Source organism: Mus musculus, chromosome 15 (assembly GCF_000001635.26).
Source record: "Mus musculus strain C57BL/6J chromosome 15, GRCm38.p6 C57BL/6J".
Classification (NCBI taxonomy): Eukaryota; Metazoa; Chordata; class Mammalia; order Rodentia; family Muridae; genus Mus; species Mus musculus.
In genome coordinates, this window is record NC_000081.6 from 78,001,489 (window position 1) to 78,020,192 (window position 18,704).

General features: G+C 50.9%; 1 protein-coding gene and 1 long non-coding RNA gene across 3 annotated transcripts in view; one reads left to right on the forward strand and one right to left on the reverse strand.

The window, feature by feature from the left end:
• Nucleotides 1–18,704, reverse strand: part of Cacng2 (calcium channel, voltage-dependent, gamma subunit 2) — a 128,302-nt gene that overhangs the window by 9,570 nt on the left and 100,028 nt on the right. For both annotated transcript variants that reach the window (XM_006520371.3, NM_007583.2), the window contains one exon: nt 11,825–11,908. In XM_006520371.3, coding sequence (XP_006520434.1) covers nt 11,825–11,908 — 84 coding nt within the window. The remainder of the gene's footprint in view (nt 1–11,824; nt 11,909–18,704) is intronic.
• The window catches only part of Gm46520, a 39,702-nt gene continuing 31,905 nt past the window's right edge, over nt 10,908–18,704 (forward strand). The window contains exon 1 of the long non-coding RNA XR_003951457.1: nt 10,908–10,992. This is a non-coding gene — a long non-coding RNA (predicted gene, 46520). The remainder of the gene's footprint in view (nt 10,993–18,704) is intronic.

Sequence of the window (18,704 nt, forward strand, 5' to 3'; positions counted from 1 at the left end):
GGAGCCTCCTGGGTCACGAGGGGACTTGTGGGTCAAGGTAAAAGAGTGTGCCTCTGTCTTCAGAGCAAAGGAATTCACGGGCATTTAGATCTGGGAGGGCTGTAGAGGATCTGATTTGCATCACAAGAAACAAAGTCAAGCAAGATTGCAGGCCTGAGGGGAAAGCTGCTGCCCACAGCAATGGGGCTGCTCCAGTGTGGGCGAGCTCCAGGTTACCAGCAGAGGGGAGTTAGTCTAACAGACTCTTGGGTGTCTCAAGCGGCTAAGTGGGAGAGAGAAGGTAACTTTTTTTCCCCTTGTGGTTTTAGACTTACAGGCTGGCTGGAAAAACTATATGAAGACAAGGAGAGAATAAACTTTGGAGTGTGAAGCCAGGCCAGAAGGGTGAGAAGAGGAGAGGAGAAAGAAGGAAGGAGGGGAGGAGGAGGAAGGAGGGAGGAAGGAGGAGGGAAAGGAGAATCTCCACATTTAGCCATCCCTAGTTTGAAGTCTTCCTGGGCTACATCCATGGATTGTAGAGCAGACAGCTGGGGCTCAGAAAAGCCATGTGTGTTAGGCCGTTTATGTGGATTTTATAGACACAGAGGAGGAATTCCTGTCCTTAGCCCTAATACCTGAGGCTTGGGGATCCCCAGTGTGTAGCCACTGTCCAGAGAAGATGTAAATCCCAATGGATTCTCTCACAAGCCGCAGCAACCAGGAGACTCGAGGGTGCTTTTGTAAGCTAAGTGTTTGAGCCTTCTGGCCCTTTATGGCTCTCTTTCTTTACCTCTTTCCTTCCCCCTTTGACAGGGTCTTTGTAGCGCAGACTGGCTAGTTGTGTAGCCCAGGCTGGCCTCAAACTCTGATCCACCTGCCTCAGCCTTCTGGGTGCTGGGATTTACAGGCATACCAAAGTTAACTTCGTGTTTTCTGTGTTGGTGGCAGAAGTGACTAATGTCCTGACCGATGGGGAAGGGCCATGCTTCGGAAGTGGCCTCTTGTCTCAGTGGGACAGAGGTGAGTTGGGGTACGTGGATGAATAAGGATTAGGTAATTCGAGCCAACATTTCTCTTGTTAGTCTGCTTTGCCTGCTCCTCTTGGCAAATCATGGTTATGATCTTGGGCCTCAGGGAGCCAGCTCTTAGGGCCATCACACTGAAAAGTTGCTCTTGGGGGTGGGCACAGCCGGTGGGTAGCGGCACTCAGAGGCCATGCTGTTCTTTTTCTCCATCTGGCAGAGTGGGTGGGTGACACTCAGGAAACAGGGGTATAGGAAATCCGGCCTGCTGCTGGCCCTTCTGTTTCTCTTTCTCTTCTCTGGCCTCAGGTCTGTACTCTGCTGGCACTGTACTAGGGGATACCTGTGGACCCCAACTTTGTGATCACCCTGTATCCCTAGGATCCTTCCTCCAGGTCAGAGCACCGTCTTCTCTTGGCTTGTACACCAATAGTCACAGTGGTTAGCACACTGAGGGTAACTCCTCAGTTTCTGCACAGTGTTGAAATCTATGAGTGTTAACCCACTGGGACTTGATCCCTTTTAATGGGTTCATGTGTCAGACATGCTAGGTTGGGAGGAATTTTCTAGTCTCTTGTACCCTGCCTTTACCCCCTTCTTGTTCCAGTTGGTTAGTGTGGCCAATCACCATAAAAGTGGATGGGTAATGGAAGTTGTGTGTGTATGTGAGTGTTTATGTGTGTGTGTGTGTGTCTGTGTGTCTGTGTGTGTGAGTGTGTGCTGGAAAGCGAAAGATGTAGAGAGACTGGCAGAGAGAGAAAGGAGAGAGAGAGAGAGAGAGAGAGAGAGAGAGAGCGAGCAAGAGCAGGCCGCTTCACTGCCTATGTGTTTTGTGCCTGGCTTTCCCATCTGTGTGACAGGGAAATAGCCATACTGGCCTCAGGGTGACTGTGAAGGTGAGTCAGGCTGCTCTCAGGTTGGGGATATAGTCAAGCACCCATTTGTTCTCTGTAATGCCTTATGGGAGATTTGTTGGGGACACAGGGGGCTACTTGGGGAGCACTGACTGTGTTGGGGAGCACTCTGCCAGGCACTCCTCCATATTCTGTTGTGTGTGGAGGCAGAGACCATCACTCAGGTTCAGAAGACAGCTGTCTGAGCATCTCTGCTCACCATGCTGCCTGGGCCGCGCTGCCTCAGTTTCCCCAGTTCTATATGTAGAGATCAGGAAGGATCAGCTTCCCAACTGCTGCGGGGAGGAGCCTGGGCAACAAGTGCAGCATATGATCTCAAGGGGGTCAGGAGAAGCTGCTGGTATCACACCCCCCACCCCACCTACCTATTCATTTACTTTTTATGGTGTGTGCGGTGGTGGTGAGGATGGGGGAGAGCCTGTGTGTGCTGCTGTGAGTTATGAGCAGAGGTCAAAGAACAACCTGTGGGAGACTCCTTCCCAGGCATTGAACTCAGGCTGTCAGGTTTGGTGATGGGCTGAGTCCTATTGCTAGCCCTGTCTTGGGATGTGGGAGTCCTGAGGTGGGTGCTTGCTAGTGTAGGCGGCAACACAGCAGCTACAAAACCAAGGAACACAGAAGTATGCGCTTGGATTGAGTGAACCCTGCCTGGGCCAGGGCCATAAGGTTGGCCCTGCCCTGCTCTGCACCGATTGGCTGCTAGGCGGGGCCTGGAAGCACCGATTGGCTGCTAGCCAGGACCTGGGAGACACTTCCTTGCTGTGTGATAAGACAAGTAGACTCCCTGGTCGCTGTGACTTCTGGGAGGAAGGTCGTTGAAGCGTTGGGCAGGGAATGTGTGGATGGAGAATGCACCTGGGTCTCGTTCCCAGAAAGTGTCCTGCACAGAGCTAGGCATTCCATTTTCTGGACCTCAGTTTTCCCCTTGTCTGTAAAGCGGAGGCACAGGGCCGGGTGGCTCTCCTGGTGTCTACAAGGCCTGCGTTCAAGAGTTTTGATGATGTTCTTTTCTTCCAAAACTATGGGGCAAACCTCGCCTCAGGGACTTCCCTCATGATGTTCCTTCCTCACGGTGGCAGGGGAGGGCCATCAGCGTCCTAGTCGTTCCTCGGAGACTCAGGGACATTGAGTGACTTGCCCAAGAACACAGAGAACAGCGTCTGGAACGTCAGCGTTTTTGTTCTAACTTCACAACTTAGACCCTGACTCTTCATCTCCCTGTGTCACTTCAAGCCCAGCACCCTAGGGACCGAAGGAAAAGTAGGGAGGGGACATCCTCCAAGGTAGGAGGGTGGCTTTGTATCAGCTGAAAACCTAGTTCCAGCCCTTTCCTCATGGCAGGAAGAAGTACTGGGAGCCTGCTGGGCACACTTAGGGATCGAGGTATCTCGCTCGTTTATTCACACAGCAAACAGTCCCTGAGATGCATGGCTTAGGGGAGGACACCATACAGTTTCCTCTCTTGGGATCCTCAAGCTTTGCATGTTCCAGTGAGGAAAAGAAAAAAAAAATTGAGACAGTGTTTCTCTGTGTATTTCTGGCTATCCTCAAATTCTGAACTCACAGAGATCCAGATACCTCTGCCTCTGGGAGCCAAGGTGTGTGCCTCCCCCACTCCCCCAAGGAGAAGATCTTAACAGAAACCAAGACCAGAGCTGGGGTTGTGACTCACAAGTGGAGGCTTGCCGAGATTTGATTCCCAGCATCACAGAGCAAAACGGAAAACAGAAAAAAAACAGACCCAACCTGCAAGTGGGTTTTAGAGAAGGGTATGGGAATTTGCCTCTCACCCCATTTGGGATGACCTCCTCTTCTCTACCCTCCAGGCTATTGGTAAGCACACCCACTCCCTCCCAGGACCCTTTCCACCCACCTACCGCTGCACCTCCTGGCTCTCATGGCCTGAGGCCGCCCAGCTGGCCTCTCCTTTCCTGGCTGTGCCCTGCACACTGAAGAGCCAGGCTTTGAGCCTGAGCATCAGATGTGTTCTCTGTTTTTACCCCTCCTCCACACACAAGGTGGGCAGGGTACCATCTCAGGGCTAAGCTGATGTCTCAGACTGCAGGAGTCAGAGATGCCACAGTTGCTCTTGGCCAGAGGTAGCCCCTCCCGCCTCCCCGCTGGGGGTGGGGGTGGGAGAATGTCTACAATGTTTATAGCTCCCTGCTTCTGAGTCTCTGTTCAAAGACTACTTTTGGCTTGAGGAGCCAACTGGTAAGTGAAGCTCTCTCATCAGCCCTGTTCCCATGCCTGCTTCCTCCTCTTTGTCTTCTGCCCCACAGTCATCACACACACACACACTGCCACACCAAGCAACCACAATGGCTAATGTCTTCTGAGTGCTTACTGTGCTCCGGGCTGCTCAGAAGTGATGTCCTAAGCCAGCTCCCTTCACCCTCATCCCAACCTCAGGAGGTAGCTTTGAAAATGAAGCCAGGGAGGCAGCCTAGAGCAGGCTGCTGACCCACGTGACTCTTCTGTTCTCCTGTTTCTTGGTGGCCTATGTCAGTGTATTCATCCCTGGGTAACCCCTCATGGCCGCCTGGGGCTTACTTTTCCTTTCCGTCAGATAGCCTTCCTTAATGGTGGCATGACTGATTTTGGGGAGGGGCTGTTGCTTCAGTCTCTGGCAAGAGGCTCTCTACCTCAGCTGTGACTATGTATGCTGAGGGGAGGTGGTAAGTGGCTGTGTCTGGAGTCCCCATTTCCTTCTCTGTCAGTTCCTTTTAGTGGCCATGGGTGTAATGGGCACGCTGAACCTGGTACCCTGCTCTCCTGTGTCTGTGAGTTGTGTGCATGCGTGCATGTGTGTATGTGTGTGTAAGATCTAATTGTATTAGTTCTTTCCCCCAAGTTTTAGCTCCAGAGTTAGAGTAGGAGATCTGAGCCCACCCTTTTGTCTTGCACTATGAAAGTCTCTATACAGTGTTGTAGATTTGTTTGGGTGTCTGGCAGACAGTAGGTGCTTACTATATGATTGTGGCTTTGAACCAACTGCCCTGAATTTTTTCCCCCTCACTCCAAGCTGCATGAGGAAATCTAATAAACACAAATTTCCTTCTTTTGGACATAGCAGGGATACACCCCAAGCACACAAAGACCTGTCTCTGACGCAGAAAGGGACATGTGTAGATACATACATATGAACATACATGCACACATACACTTAGATGCATGGCCACACAGGTACCAGACACAGAACACAGCACAGATGCAGATCCTAGCAGAGATATACGCTGGCATTCGAAAGATGATGGTGGTCACTAGACATCACCTCCTTTTTCTCGCTCAGACTGAAGAAGAGGCAGAGGCCACCATGACAGGCACATCCTATGGCCTACAGTACTCAGTGGGACAAACAGTGTAGCCACCATTCAACTCTAGTGGGGGCAGTGGTGGGTGAGGCCAGGCCCACAGCATCACACCCAGCTAAGGGGATGGGAGCCAGGAGGAGGGGGAGGGGACCCAGAACTATTCTCACATTACTAGGAGACCTGGGCTCTGACTCCGGATAGATGGTGGGTCAGGAAGGAAGACCATGCAGGCATGCATGTACCATGCAGGCATCCTTTTGTCCTCTCAGGGAGACCCTTCCTGGTACCAGGCCCTCGGGAAGGCTTGTGAGCTTATGAGCAGGCACACCCTGTTTTGTTCGCTGACCAGGAGCTGAGCTCTAAGACTCCTGTCTAGTCACAGCCTTCTAGAACTCTCTGTACTCCCCTCCTGTCCCATGTCACCCTGGAGGGACAAGGAGGTCAGAGGTGGCATGCCAGCCCCTTTGGCTTTGTTCATTTTGCTTTGTCTTTCAGATCATCCCTCAAACTCCCCCGTGAGTGCTGTGAGCCCCTCCTTGACTCTGGCAGGAGCACCCCCCTCCCCCATTTTCCTGCTTGACTTTCTCTGTAGCGCTGCGGCACAGCGGAGTCTAACATGCTTTATGATGAACTTGCTAATTTCGTTGATTGCAAATCTCAAGTGCCCGAGGCCAGGCCTCCGCTGCTGTCAGCTTCCACGTCCTCAGCACCTGGAGGAGGGCCTGGTATACAGGAAGGAGGCTGCTCCTCCAGGAGGACTGGAAGATTGTGAGTCGTTCACACTTGAAAGGGAAGAAAGAAGATACACTTGTCTCTAGGGTGGCAGCTTCGTTGGAAGCTTCAGGCCTCCGGGAAGCACAGGTTTGGCAGGGCTCAGCTCCCCCTAGCCGCTCTGTGTGGTTCATTTGACAGTGGTCATGGGTTGGGAAGAGCCTAAAGGCTAGTGACAAAAGGTACAGACATAGCCACACCCATCCCTACCACGGCTCACATCTCTGCTTTCCTTGGAGCAAGTTTAGAAGAAGATGGAGAAAGGGCTCACCAGTCAGCAGTTCTTTCTGTGGATTGGGCAGAGCTGCTGGGGGCGGGGCTGGGGGTCGAGGGGAACGTGACACAGGGTGGGGGCTGCTTTGCCAGCTCTGCCCCTTTCCTTTCACCTCTATCAATGTTGTTAAACTTGAACAGCCCCATGCATGGACTGTACTGGCGTCTGTTGGAGGCAAAGTGGGACACACCACCCTGAATGCCAGTTTCTCTGAGTGGCCTTCCCAGGTCCGTATGAAAACAGCCATGTCCCCTCCTCCCACTCCTCTAGCTCCCTGGCACTGTAGTCACGTGGGTGTGAGGAGTTGAGGTTGGCATAGATCTGATCCTGCTCTGAGTGGAGCAGGGTCAGGTGGTGTCATGGTTAGTGTTAATTGTCATCTTGAAGGAGATGAGCCTCTGGGTGTGCTTGTCCGGCCATCCTGATTTTTTTTTTCTTTTTTTTTTTGAGACAGGGTTTCTCTGTGTAGCCCTGGCTGTCCTGGAACTCACTTTGTAGACAAGGCTGGCCTCGAACTCAGAAATCCGCCTGCCTTTGCCTCCCGAGTGCTAGGATTAAAGGCGTGCGCCACTATGCCCGGCCATCCTGATTTTATTGAGGAGTGAAGAGCTGTCCTCTGTGGGTGGCACCATTCCCTGGCTTGGATCCTGGAGAAAAGATGCTGAGCGGCAGCATGTGTTTATCGATCTGTTTCCTGGCTGTGGATATGAGGGACCAGCTGCTTCAAGCTCCCCTTGCCATGACTCTTCTGACATGATGGGCTGTATTCTTGAACTATGAGCTAGCATAAATCCTTTCTTCTTTGAGGTACTCTTGTTAGGGTATTTTATCATATCAACAGGAAAAGTATGTCAGGCAGGTTTGTGATTCTGTAATCACTGGGGTACACACTACCTTCCTGGATCCCACCCTGCGTGGCTACTGTCCTTTCAAATCCAGAGGTCCAAAGGCAGAGCTGCCGTGAAGTGCAAGCTCTGGTGTCTATTGCTGAGCCCCTTCTACTGCCTTGAGTATCTTCCCTCCCTGCCTTCTACCCTGTCCTGTTCAGAGTTCATTACTTTGGACTCAAGGTTGAGCCTTCTACCAGCTGTCCTGCCTTCAGCCCACCCCAGTCTCTCACTATCCCAACTCTGTCATGTTCCTCCTTTACCTCTCTCTGGCCTGCACCGTGTCTGCCCCTTAAAGCTGAAACTGGCCTCCATGCATCCGTTTCTTTCTCCCTTGAGTCTCCTGCCTCTGACAGCTAGGTTCCCTTTCCAGATCAGGCTCCACCTAACTCAGAAGGACACCCGACTCTCCCCAGACCCACCAGGCTAGGACCCTTCTACTAGGTCTCTCTTCTCTTGGTTGCAGGCTGGACTCCAGCTAGGCTGGCCTTGTTGGTGTTGCCTGAAGATGGGGTACTGTTCTTGTTTTAAAGTCTTTGCTTGGTGGTTGCCTCTGTGAGGTCATCTCTTCCTAAGAAATCTTCTCACCATCTCTCCTGACCTCATCCAGAAAGGCTGTCTTGGTCCCTTGTCTAGGTGACAGCCCTTCCTCTGCCTTTTCCCCACCCTGTTCTCTGAGGCCATCTCAGGCAGGAACATAGGCTCTTGCTCATTGCATCTTGCCTCCATTAGGACACAGCTTTCCCAAAGGGCCTTGCTGTCTCTGGTTCACCAGAGACCCCTAGTACTGGCAAGCGTACCTAGGGAAGCCTGGCATGGAGTGAGGACTTAGTAAGTGTGTCACTGTGAATGAATGAATGAATGATCGCTTAAGAAACAAAGTTTACACTCTGGTAACACTTTAGTAAATGCCCCTATGGGAAGTCTGAGAGGAGGAGCAGGCTCCTGGTGCACTGCAGGCTGCCTTCTAATTCTGCAGCAACATAAGTTACTGTAGTGGTTTGCATATGCTTGACCCATTGGGAAATGGCAATATTAGCAGATGCAATCTTGTTGGAATAAGTGTGATCTTCTTGGAGGAAGTGTGTCACTGTAGGGGTGGGCTTTGAGGTACCTATGCTCAGGCTCCACCCAGTGTGGAATGAGAACTTCCTCCTATCTGTCCTTAGATCAGGATGTAGAACTCTCGGCTCTTACAGCATCATGTCTGCCTGCAAGTTGCCATGTTTCAGGTATTGATGATATTGGACTGAATCTCTGAAGCTGTAAGCCAGCCCTAGTGAAATGTTTCCTATGTAAGAGTTGCCTTGGTCATGGTGTCTCTTCACAGCAACGAAACCCTAACTATGACAGGTCCCTAGTCTTTCCCCAGATAGCTCGCCCTCTGGAAGAGGGATGCCTCTCCCAGCCTGTCAAGTGCCAGGTGAGCTAAGGTGGTAGGTTTGACTGACCTGGGCTCTGGGCTGATTCAGGCTCCACCTACCTCCAGGTGAGACCCACCCATCTTGCTGTCTCTCAGCAGTCAAGGCTTTGTCCCTGGTAATTTTTCACCAAGACTTATTCCACACTGCTGGGTGGGTAATTGCAGTGTGTGGTGATAAGGCAGGCGTGAGATGGAGACACAGACAGGAGGTGAGAGAATCCCCTGAGGGGCTTTTGAACCAGAGAGAATGTAGGAGGTCAGGGATTGTTCTAGAGAAACTAGCCCTGCCTCCCACCTCCCCTGGCTGCATAGATTGACAGGAGTGATGGCTTTGACCTTTCCAGAACCATGTTGTCTCTAGCTCAGACTACCACATTATATAGCTCAGGGCCAGCACGCCCACACCACCCTAGGCTGCTGCATGCTTTTGTGAATGGATTTTCATGGGAAGTTAGACTAAAAATCCTGTGTCTATTTTCCCTTAATAAGTGACATCTAATAAACACAGGCAAAGTCACTCATGCTTGTAACCCCAGCACTTGGGAGGCAGAGGCAGGGGGATCTCTGTGAGTTTGAGGCCAACCTGGTCTACAGAGTGAGTTCCAGGACAGCCAGGGCTACCAAACAAACAAACAAACAAACAAACAAACAAACAAACAAACAAAGGGAATTGGATGGTAAGGTTGTGGTGGTTTGAATATGCTTGACCCATGGCAAGGGCACTATCAGCAGATGTGGCATTATTGGAGGAGGCGTGCCTTTGTTAGAGGAAGTGTGTCACCATGGGGGTGGGCTTCGAGGTCTCTATGTTCGCCGGAGCCTCCTCCTGGCTGTCTCCGGAAGAGGATGTAGAACTTTTGACTCTTCCAGCACCATGACTGCCTGCAAGCTGCCATCCTTCCTATCATGATGATAATGGACTGAACCTCTGACACTGTAAGCCAGCCCCACTTAAATGTTTGCCTTTGTTAAGAGTTGCCTTGGTCATGGTGTCTCTTCACAACAATGGAAACCCTAATTAAGACAGAAACTGGTTGAGTCTATATAGTAAGTTAAAGGCCAGCCTGGGCTACGTGAGAAAGGAAAAGGGCTATTTAGTCAATGGCTTTCACTGTCTGTTGCTGGGGTGGAGGCAGTGTGGCTTAAACAGCTGAAAACATTTCCTGTCTCATCCTTTGCAGAAAACATCTGCTCATTTGTTATACATGCTCTAGAACCCCCACGTTGCTCAATGAACTCAAGTCAGGCCTTGGCTTCCATGGGATACAAATCCCACCCTTGATGCAGGGGGAAGGTGAATCCATACCCCAGACACTTCCCTCTTTAATGTAAAGGAAACGGAGACTCAACACATCAGAGCGTGCTCCAGAGAAGTCCTGTATTTCATGAGGAACTATTATATGATGGGTCCTGTACTGAATGAGATAAACTGCCTCCAGGTTGAAGGATGGCGGATGAAGTATAATGCTCTCCCTCACTGTGATTGGCCAGGTTAGACCTGGGGCCCAAGTGTGTGTATCCTAGGGTGGGGCTTGGCTTTGACTTCCCACTTCCATATTCAGGTCTTGCTTCTATCACACCTGACACCCTCCCTGAGACACCCTCCCACTTCCCCACCACAGTGCCTGCTTTTACTGGCACCAGGGACTGTCTCACATGGCCATCCTGGCCTCCCGACTACTCAGTATAGGATGAGTATACAGCAGGCACCCAAGGCATTATTGCATTGGCTGATTCCAGATAGAGTGACAGTTAATGACTGATACTCAGACAGTCCTTTGGGAATTCTGCTTAAGATCAACATCTCGAGGGAAATGAGAAAGGGCAATGATAACTCTCTTATGATATTCCACCTCTCTCCCCAAGACTTCCTTTCAACTACCTGGACTTGGTGGCGCACACCTTTAATCCCAGCACTTAGGAGGCCGAGGCAGGCAGATCTTTGAGTGTAAGGCCAGCCTGGTCTACAGAGCAAGTTCCAGGACAGCTAGAGCAACACAGAGAAACCCTATCTTAAAAAACAAAACAAAACAAAACAAAACAAAACAAAAAACAATAAATAATCCCATCACTCGGGAGGCAGAAGCAGGTAGATCTCTGTGAGTGTGAGGCCAGCCTGGTCTACAAAGGGAGTTCCAGGACAGCTTCAGCTGTTGCACAGAAAAACCCTGTCTCAAAACAGAACAAAACAAAACAACAGCAACACAAAACCCCAAACCAATGAATAAGTAAGTAAATAAATAAACAAATAATCTATAAATCATGTCCTGCTCTCTTTCTGTCCCTTTCTGGCTGCCTCACAGGTTCCACTTTCCACAGACTTTTCAGGAAAACCGGATCCCAGGCTGACCTGCTAGCGCCACCTCTGATATGAGTAGTTATTATTGAAAGAGACAGGAGCAATTCAGGTAAGAAAATGCCTCCTAGGTTTTTTTTTTTTCATCAACGGGATCGGGGTGATGCTAACTGGGATGCTGTTGGCAAGGGGAAGAGGAGAGGAACCCCGGTACAGAGGCAGGGGCAGCAGTTCCTGGGACTGTGTAAGCAACGCCTTCCCTGCCCCCGGCCCCCGCCATAAAGTGTAGTGTCCTGAGAGCCTTCGGCGTGTTATCCCAAGCCTCAAGGACCCTCAGCTCCTCTCTGGGAAATCTCTTTCGATAACTAACAAGGTCTGTGTTGGTTTCTAGGGATGCTTGAGAAATTTCCTTGGGTCTTCAAAAATGCTTTCTCTTGATAATATGTCTCAGGGGGACTTAAAGATCACAGCGGTTACAGAGGGATTTAACTTTGATTTGACTTGTGGGGGAAGGAAAAATCCTCTCCCCTCTCTCTGTCTCTTTAGTACAAACTGGTTTCATTATTATTTGAGAGCAATATTTCTTGAGTTCCTATTCTGGGCCATGCCCTGTGCTGGAAGAGAATGTCCCTCATCTCCGGAACTGGGGGAATGCTACCCAGCAGACAAGGACATTTCCCCCACCCCTGCCCTCAGCATAGGAAGGGCTGTGCCTGGGAACCCTTTGAGAAAGAGGGGTGGCTTCCTGGAGGAAGTGAGGTTTCAGGAGAGACTTGGGGGATGAGTAGGAGTTGGCCAGTCCAGGGAGCAGTGGTTTCTGCTTGCCCTCCATTGTAACCAGTCGTAACCAGGGTACCAAGTAGGCCTGACGTTTGATCCTCAGAAGGGACAAACTGAGGGACCCCTTCAGCTGAAGGGAGATTAAAACACCGTGTGTGACTCACGGAGGAAATACTCTGCGGTGTCAGCTTCGTAGTCCGCGTCTTCCGGAAAGTGGTCGATTTGCTTGCACAGACCTTTGAAGTTCCCTGCAAGATAATGCAGAAGGGGTGGGTGAGTGCTTGGGTGGCTTGGCTCAGGACCCACCTGTCCTTTCTGGACGCCACAATCTTCTCAGGCATGTTTACCCTGGATCACAGCACACCCCACAGTCCTGAGCCTAGAGCTGAGGCTCAGAACCAACCCCTGCTATCCATCCCCACCTCCCTCACTGCCTTCTGAGGAGCCCGAGTTTGATTCTGGGTTGGGGACAATGCTGAGAGGGGTGGGGCATGGGCTCAGTAGATCAGCAGGGTAGTAGGGTGTTCCAGCTTGGCAGGGAGTCACCCAATTCTTTGCAAGCTGCAGATTCTTTCCCAAGAAGGCAGACCTCAGACACACGACAGACAACCCCTTAGAAGAGCATGTTCCCTCTGCACTAGTATTCACCTCCCATACAGACACAATACCCCAGCAGTGCTGAGCTGGGGGCTGGCCATCTACCACATTCCTTTTTGGACTCTAGGCTTCTTTTGTAGCTCAGATTTGCCACATGTTCATCCTGTCTTAACCTTCCAAGTGCAGGGTCACAGGTCTGAGCCACCATGCTAGTTTTTAGTTTGTGAACTACAGCTCACCATAGCAATGAGGCGCGCCCATGTGAGAAGTGTTATCAGCCCATTTTGCAGATGGGAGGAACTGAATCTCAAGGACCTCAGGACTAGGAACAGATTAGCAGGCTGGAACTGAGCGCAACAAGGACTCAAATGTTGGCCTTTGTCTCTATACTTTTGCTGGTTGAGAACTGGTCCTGGGCAAGTGCCAGGACAGGGCCAGGTAGCCTTTCAACAGCATTCACACAGAGAGGCAAGGAGCCATGGGAGGAAGGGACCTGCAGACAAACTGACAGCTGGGATCCAGTTTGCTGGCACCAGAGTGTCAGCTTTGGCTCTGGTCTGCTCTGTGTATTACCCAGCACTGTCCCCATCAGCAGTGGAGGCAAGGCTGGTTCCAGTCCAGTTCCAGTTCCAGGAGGAAGGATGGCCTAGACTGCCCTACCCAGCTCAGCTTTCTACACTTGACTCAGTTTCTCTGCTGGAGTGCGCACGCACACACACACACACACACACACACACACACACACACACACAGACACACACACACACATGTTCTGAACAGTTGGTGGAGTATTTAGTGTGGTGGCTGATGGGGACACAACAAGCCGATCAGCCACTGTGTTCTTTCTATGACGGTTGCTAGAATTACCTGATAAATACAGTCCCCAGTAACTCAGCAATTTCAAAAACTCAAATTTATTTTCTATGTCTTATTTATTTACTTTTAAGACAAGGCATCACTCTGTGAAGCCCAGGTTGGCTTGGAAGTCACTATTTAGTCCAGGCTGGCCTTTAACTCATGACAATTCTCCTGCCTCTCTCTCTCTCTGATGTTGAGCTAACAGATATGAGCTACTATGCCCAACTTAGCAAATTTTTTTTCTGAAATTTGCACACATATACACACATATGCACATATACACACATACACACAGATATACACACACACATGTACAGGCATGCACACATATGCACACAGACATATATACACACATGCACACACATGTGCACATGCATATGCACACATACTTATATACACATATGCACACTCTTACACACAGACATGCTCACAAAGACACGTGCGCACACATGTGCACACATATGTACAGGCATGCATGTACAAGCACATACACATGTGCACACACATACATGTACACACATATATACACACACACACACATATGCACACACATGAAGAGCAAACTGGGTCTTCTGGCTACTTAACCTAGCTTTGTAAGGCCAAATCGATCCATCATCACTAATACGGAACTATAGAAATGATCCCTGAATGCATATTCTTTGGATAGGTAATTTCTCTAAGGATTTTGGTCTTCCTTTCTTTATGCTCCCCCTGCTCTTCCTCTCCACTCTCTTGCATTTAAGGATGCTAACAAGAGTCCTGTACCACCCTGATACCTTATTCCCAGCATCCAGGCTTGTGCCTCTTCTCGCTTCTCCACTAGGGAGACCTTTGCACCAGCTGCCAAACTTCTCCCTCCTATTCAGTTCTAAGCCCCAGCCCTTCTGAAGTGCTTTTCAAAGCACTCTCATTTGATCTGACAAATATTTCATCAGTACAACTCTGTGACAGGCGACTGGATGAGGAATATGCACAGGAGACGCAGAGAGCTCCTGAGACCAAGGTTCCTAAGAGCATGGGGACAGTTGAGTCTGGAGCCCAGGACTGGAGGTGGGACCTCCTGGAGTCCCACCCAAGGGCCCAACACTTCCTCTTGAGCCTTATCCATACATACTTCCTGCTGGATGCTTCTTCCTGCGTGTCACCCCTGCTTGACCTAGTGGCTCCTAGGATAGGGCCAGGCATGAGAGAAATGTCCAGAGGATGAGAGTGGAGGCCGTGAGGTGTGAAGAGCCTGCCCTCTCTCAAGGCTCCCTTCCAAGGCCCGTGCCTGAGTGGCCGACTCCCGCCCGTGTCCTGGTGGCTGTTACAGAGAACTCAGTCCTGTGCTCACACTCACTCCTTCCAGCCTGGGCCTCTAGAAGCTGCAGTGAGAGCAGTGAAAGTCTCTCTTTGGCTCCCTTTTTCCCAGGAAAGCACTGTCATCATCCTGATCGGTCCTTGCCACCCATGTTGGTGCCTCAGTGCCTTTCATCCCTGTCTACGAACTCAGAACACCAGGCAAGCCCGCGCAGGATACCCTAGTCACCCACTTTAACATTTTGTGCCTTCTCCTTCCCAAGGTTTGAAAATGCAAGTGACGTCATACCTCTCCAACTTGTGCACCTTCCCAGACGCACAAGGAAAATCGTGCATCTTTGACAGGCTATGCTCTCTGCCCTTTATCTCTGACCTCCCCGCCTATCTACCTTCCCCTTCTCGGTGCATCTCTGTTTTCTCACCTGCAGTGTTTCCTTCTGTACATTTGCTTGTCTTGCTGTCTGAGCCCTCACTGAATCCTCCTAACTTCCTCCTGCAGTGGGCTAGCAGTGGTCCTCAACCTGTGGATCGGGACCCCATCAGATACCCTGCCTATTAGATACTTACATTATGATTCATAACAGTAGCAATGTTACAGTCATGAAGCAGCCAAGAATTAAGTTTATGGTTGGGGATCACTACAACTTGAGGAACTGTATTAAAGGGTCACAGCATTAGGTAGGTTGGGAGCCATGGTGCTAGAGGGTCTGGTTACACTGCTGTGTGCGTGCGTGTGTGTGTGTGTGTGTGTGTGTGTGTGTGTGTGTGTGTGTATTAAGGCTAGTATGGGTTATCTGGGAATGCTCCAGGAGTGAGGGAAGAGATGAGATGAGGGAACACTGTAATAGAGCAAGTCCCAGGACCAAAGCTAAGGTGTGTGTGTGTGTGTGTATTGTGTGTGTCTGTCTGTGTATGAGTGTGTGCATGTGTGTGTACATGTGTGGTGATGGTATACCAGGACAGACAGCAGCACTGACAGTGTCTGGGATTCCCCTCTTTTGGTTGCCTCTAGTTTCCTGATGTGGTGGAAAGCAGGATCCACTGGAGAGGAGAAGGGAAAAGGCTTGGTGATTTGGGGAAGGATTCTTTTGCCTAGGAGCTGGGAGAGGGATGGACCAGGCTGCCAGGTATGCGTGTGACCTGGCCTATGACCACTGGCTTGAAGGTTGCTTTTAGGTTCTTTGATCTTCTCTGGCACCATATAGGGTGTATGTAGGATACAGCTGGGGGAGCTGCTTTGACTAGGGCTTTTGTTTTGTTTTGTACATAGTGTGTGTGTGTGTGTGTGTGTGTGTGTGTGTGTGTGTGTGTATGTGTGTAGATGAAACTGAGGTCCTGAGGGTACTGGGCAGCTGAAGTCTTGGGTAGATGGGAGTTGGGTAAAGTACTTTTTGGGGTGAAGGGACATGGTAGTCAGAGAGTGGGATGTGACCAGTAGACTGTGGGGTGACTAGTCCATGCCAAGGCCAAGGTGTCTCGGGGAGAGGGGGTGGCACTGAAAGTCCGTGGTAACAGGGAAGATTGTACAAATGAGTCCTCGAGACAAGACAAATGCCTCCTCTTTAGCTTCCCCACACGCCAAGTGTGTTAGGAAACTGCCTACCCAGTGAAAAGTCGACGCGCAGATGATACATCAAATTATGCTAATGGGCCCCAAATCATCGGGTGGTTTTTAGAAATTATTGGTGTGATCTTTGGTTGATGAGGCTTCTGCGGACTCAATGATGGCCCTGTCTGGCCACGCTTTGACATAGGGAGCCTCAGCAGATGCTTCCCAGCCTGCTGGTTGGAAGAAGAGGGCTTGGCCACAGTCACTGTGGTTTCCCTCCTTATCTATGACTCTGTGGAACTGGCCCCTGGGAGCCACACAGCCCCAGGAGGTCTGACCTCAGAATGGATGATGGCACCAGGGACAAGGGGAGCAGGAGTGTGTGTGTGTGTGTGTGTGTGTGTGTGTATGTGTGTGTGTATGTGTGTGTGTAGGACAGCTTAGAAGAAACATCCTCACCAGTGGTAAGGAGCACAGCCAGGAGCTATACTCCATGCCCACTACCTCTTGGGGCCACAGGGACTGGAGGGGCTTCAGAGTCTGCAGTGCTTGAGGGCTTGTGAATAGAACACCGCCCTTGGCCTGTCTTTGGGAGAAGGAGTGGAAAGATGGTGTCACCCAGCCCTTCCTTCCTCTTTGCCTGTCCTATCCTGGAGGCCCCTCTACCAGCCTGTCTCCTTTCAGTTATTGGGAGTGATTAGTGCAGAAGCCCAGCAGGATTTCAATATTCAGCCACTAGGAGAACAAACACCCTCACACACCTTACACGCCGGGTTAAGGTTCTTAGAAGAGAGGTGGCTAGGGCCTGTCCCTGGAGGGACCATCCAATGGATTTAGGATCTCCTAGAACAATTTAAGATTCCTTCAGGAGTAGGAAGAAGCAGGCTAGAGCTACATTCTTAAGAGGGTGAGGGAGTGAAGGGAGCCAGAGTGAGGAGGGGAGTCCAATGAGCGAGTCTCAGAGGCTGGGGAGTTAGGGAGGAGGCTGAGGCTCTGCCTGCAGATAGTGAGCACCAGCGAGGGCCAGAGGAACTGTATCCTTAGGGACTCAAAGAGATGAGTCCCTAAGACTCTCAAAGGATGAGAGTCTGGGAGTTTTGTCCTCACTGGGACACATGTTCTAGAGGGCACTAGGGCAAGGACTGTGGCAGCTGGGGAGTTGGAGCTGGGTCAGCCTAGGGAATGGAGGGATGTAGGAGACAGGCAAGTGAGGAGTGAACAAGCATATAGCAGCACAGGCAGTGGTGTGCCTGGTTGTCCTGAGCCAGATGATGAGGCTGTAAGGGGCAAGGAACAGGGCCTGGGCTGTCCAGGAGTCCTAGCTTCAGATCCTGTGCTGGCATAGAGGCTCATTAGGAGTGGGTACTAGAAACGCTCCGTCTACACGGATGTCTCTCACATAGGAAATTCAAATGGGCACACATCATGATGGGGAGCGGGGAGTAGTGTGACCTGGTTCCCCTCCGGCACACCACATCTCCTCCTGTTTGATAGTCATCAGAGACTTGTGGGTGGGACAGCCCCTGATGGATAAGGTACTCCATGGTGGAGACTTAGGACTGGCTCATGGGGCTGGGATGGCTAGGGTAGACTTCACCTGATCTCCGTGGGATCCCAGTGCACAGATAAGAAAGCCCCAATGCAGAAAATACAGAGTGTAGAGGGTAGTGCCTTAAATGTTTTGTTAGAGGGGTATGCAAGGCCTATCGGGAGTAAAAACCCCTCCGCTAACATTTATGCAGCACCAACTGTATACTCTACTCTTTGTAACTTGCTGAGGGAAAAAAGAAATGTAGTTTTGATCCCAGGGACTTGAAGGCTATGGTGTGAGACAGAAAGCTTGTGGTGGAAGAATAACCGCTGCTGAGATGTTGTGGGGAGAGGGGCGTGGGGGGGGGAGCAGAAGTACTGGAGAAAAGCCCGGACGCAGGGGCATGTCACAATCCATTTGCTCAGGCTCAAGGGGCCACTTGGTAATATGTATCTGCCTAGGTCTCAAGAGTTTAGTGCCCATTCTGTTTTTGTTTTTTGTATTGTTTTTGTTTTTTGTTTTTTGTTTTTTTTGTTTTTTTTTTCTGAGACAGGGTTTCTCTGTGTAGCCCTGGCTGTCCTGGAACTCACTTTGTAGACCAGGCTGGCCTCGAACTCAGAAATCCACCTGCCTCTGCCTCCCGAGTGCTGGGATTAAAGGCGTGCGCCACCACGCCCGGCATTAGTGCCCATTCTGATGAAGGAGTTTACACAAGAATCTTCAAATGCTATAGTGTTGTCTCCTCTCCGAACTACCCCGACCTCAGAGGGTGGTGGTGAGGAAAAGCTGTGCAGAGATGGGTGGCCTTTAGAGGACTGGCAGAGTATAATGAGGACAGGAGGTGGCTGGACAAGGGACAGAGGCCAGTTCCCACCCAGATCAGTCTGACCCAGGGAGGAGATATCTCACCTCTGCCCCGCCCCACCTCTCACCACACCCTTGGCTTGGCACTGGGAGGAAGGAGTGGGGAGGGACTCCCACTCAAAGCTGTGAGGGATCACTCAGACCAGGGGCTCAGCAGCCAGGAATCTCCACAGAGAAAACTTCTCTGACCCTAAAGCTGGGTTCCATGCCAAGTGGGGGCTGGAGCCTGGGGCTGCCAGGCACTTGGTGGGTCCCCTGGAATTCAGGCTGGCTGGTAGTAAGTGGTTTAAATGGTGGTTTTAGCAGCTCCATAAAAATGCCACCGGCTGCCTTTTTTTTTCTGGAG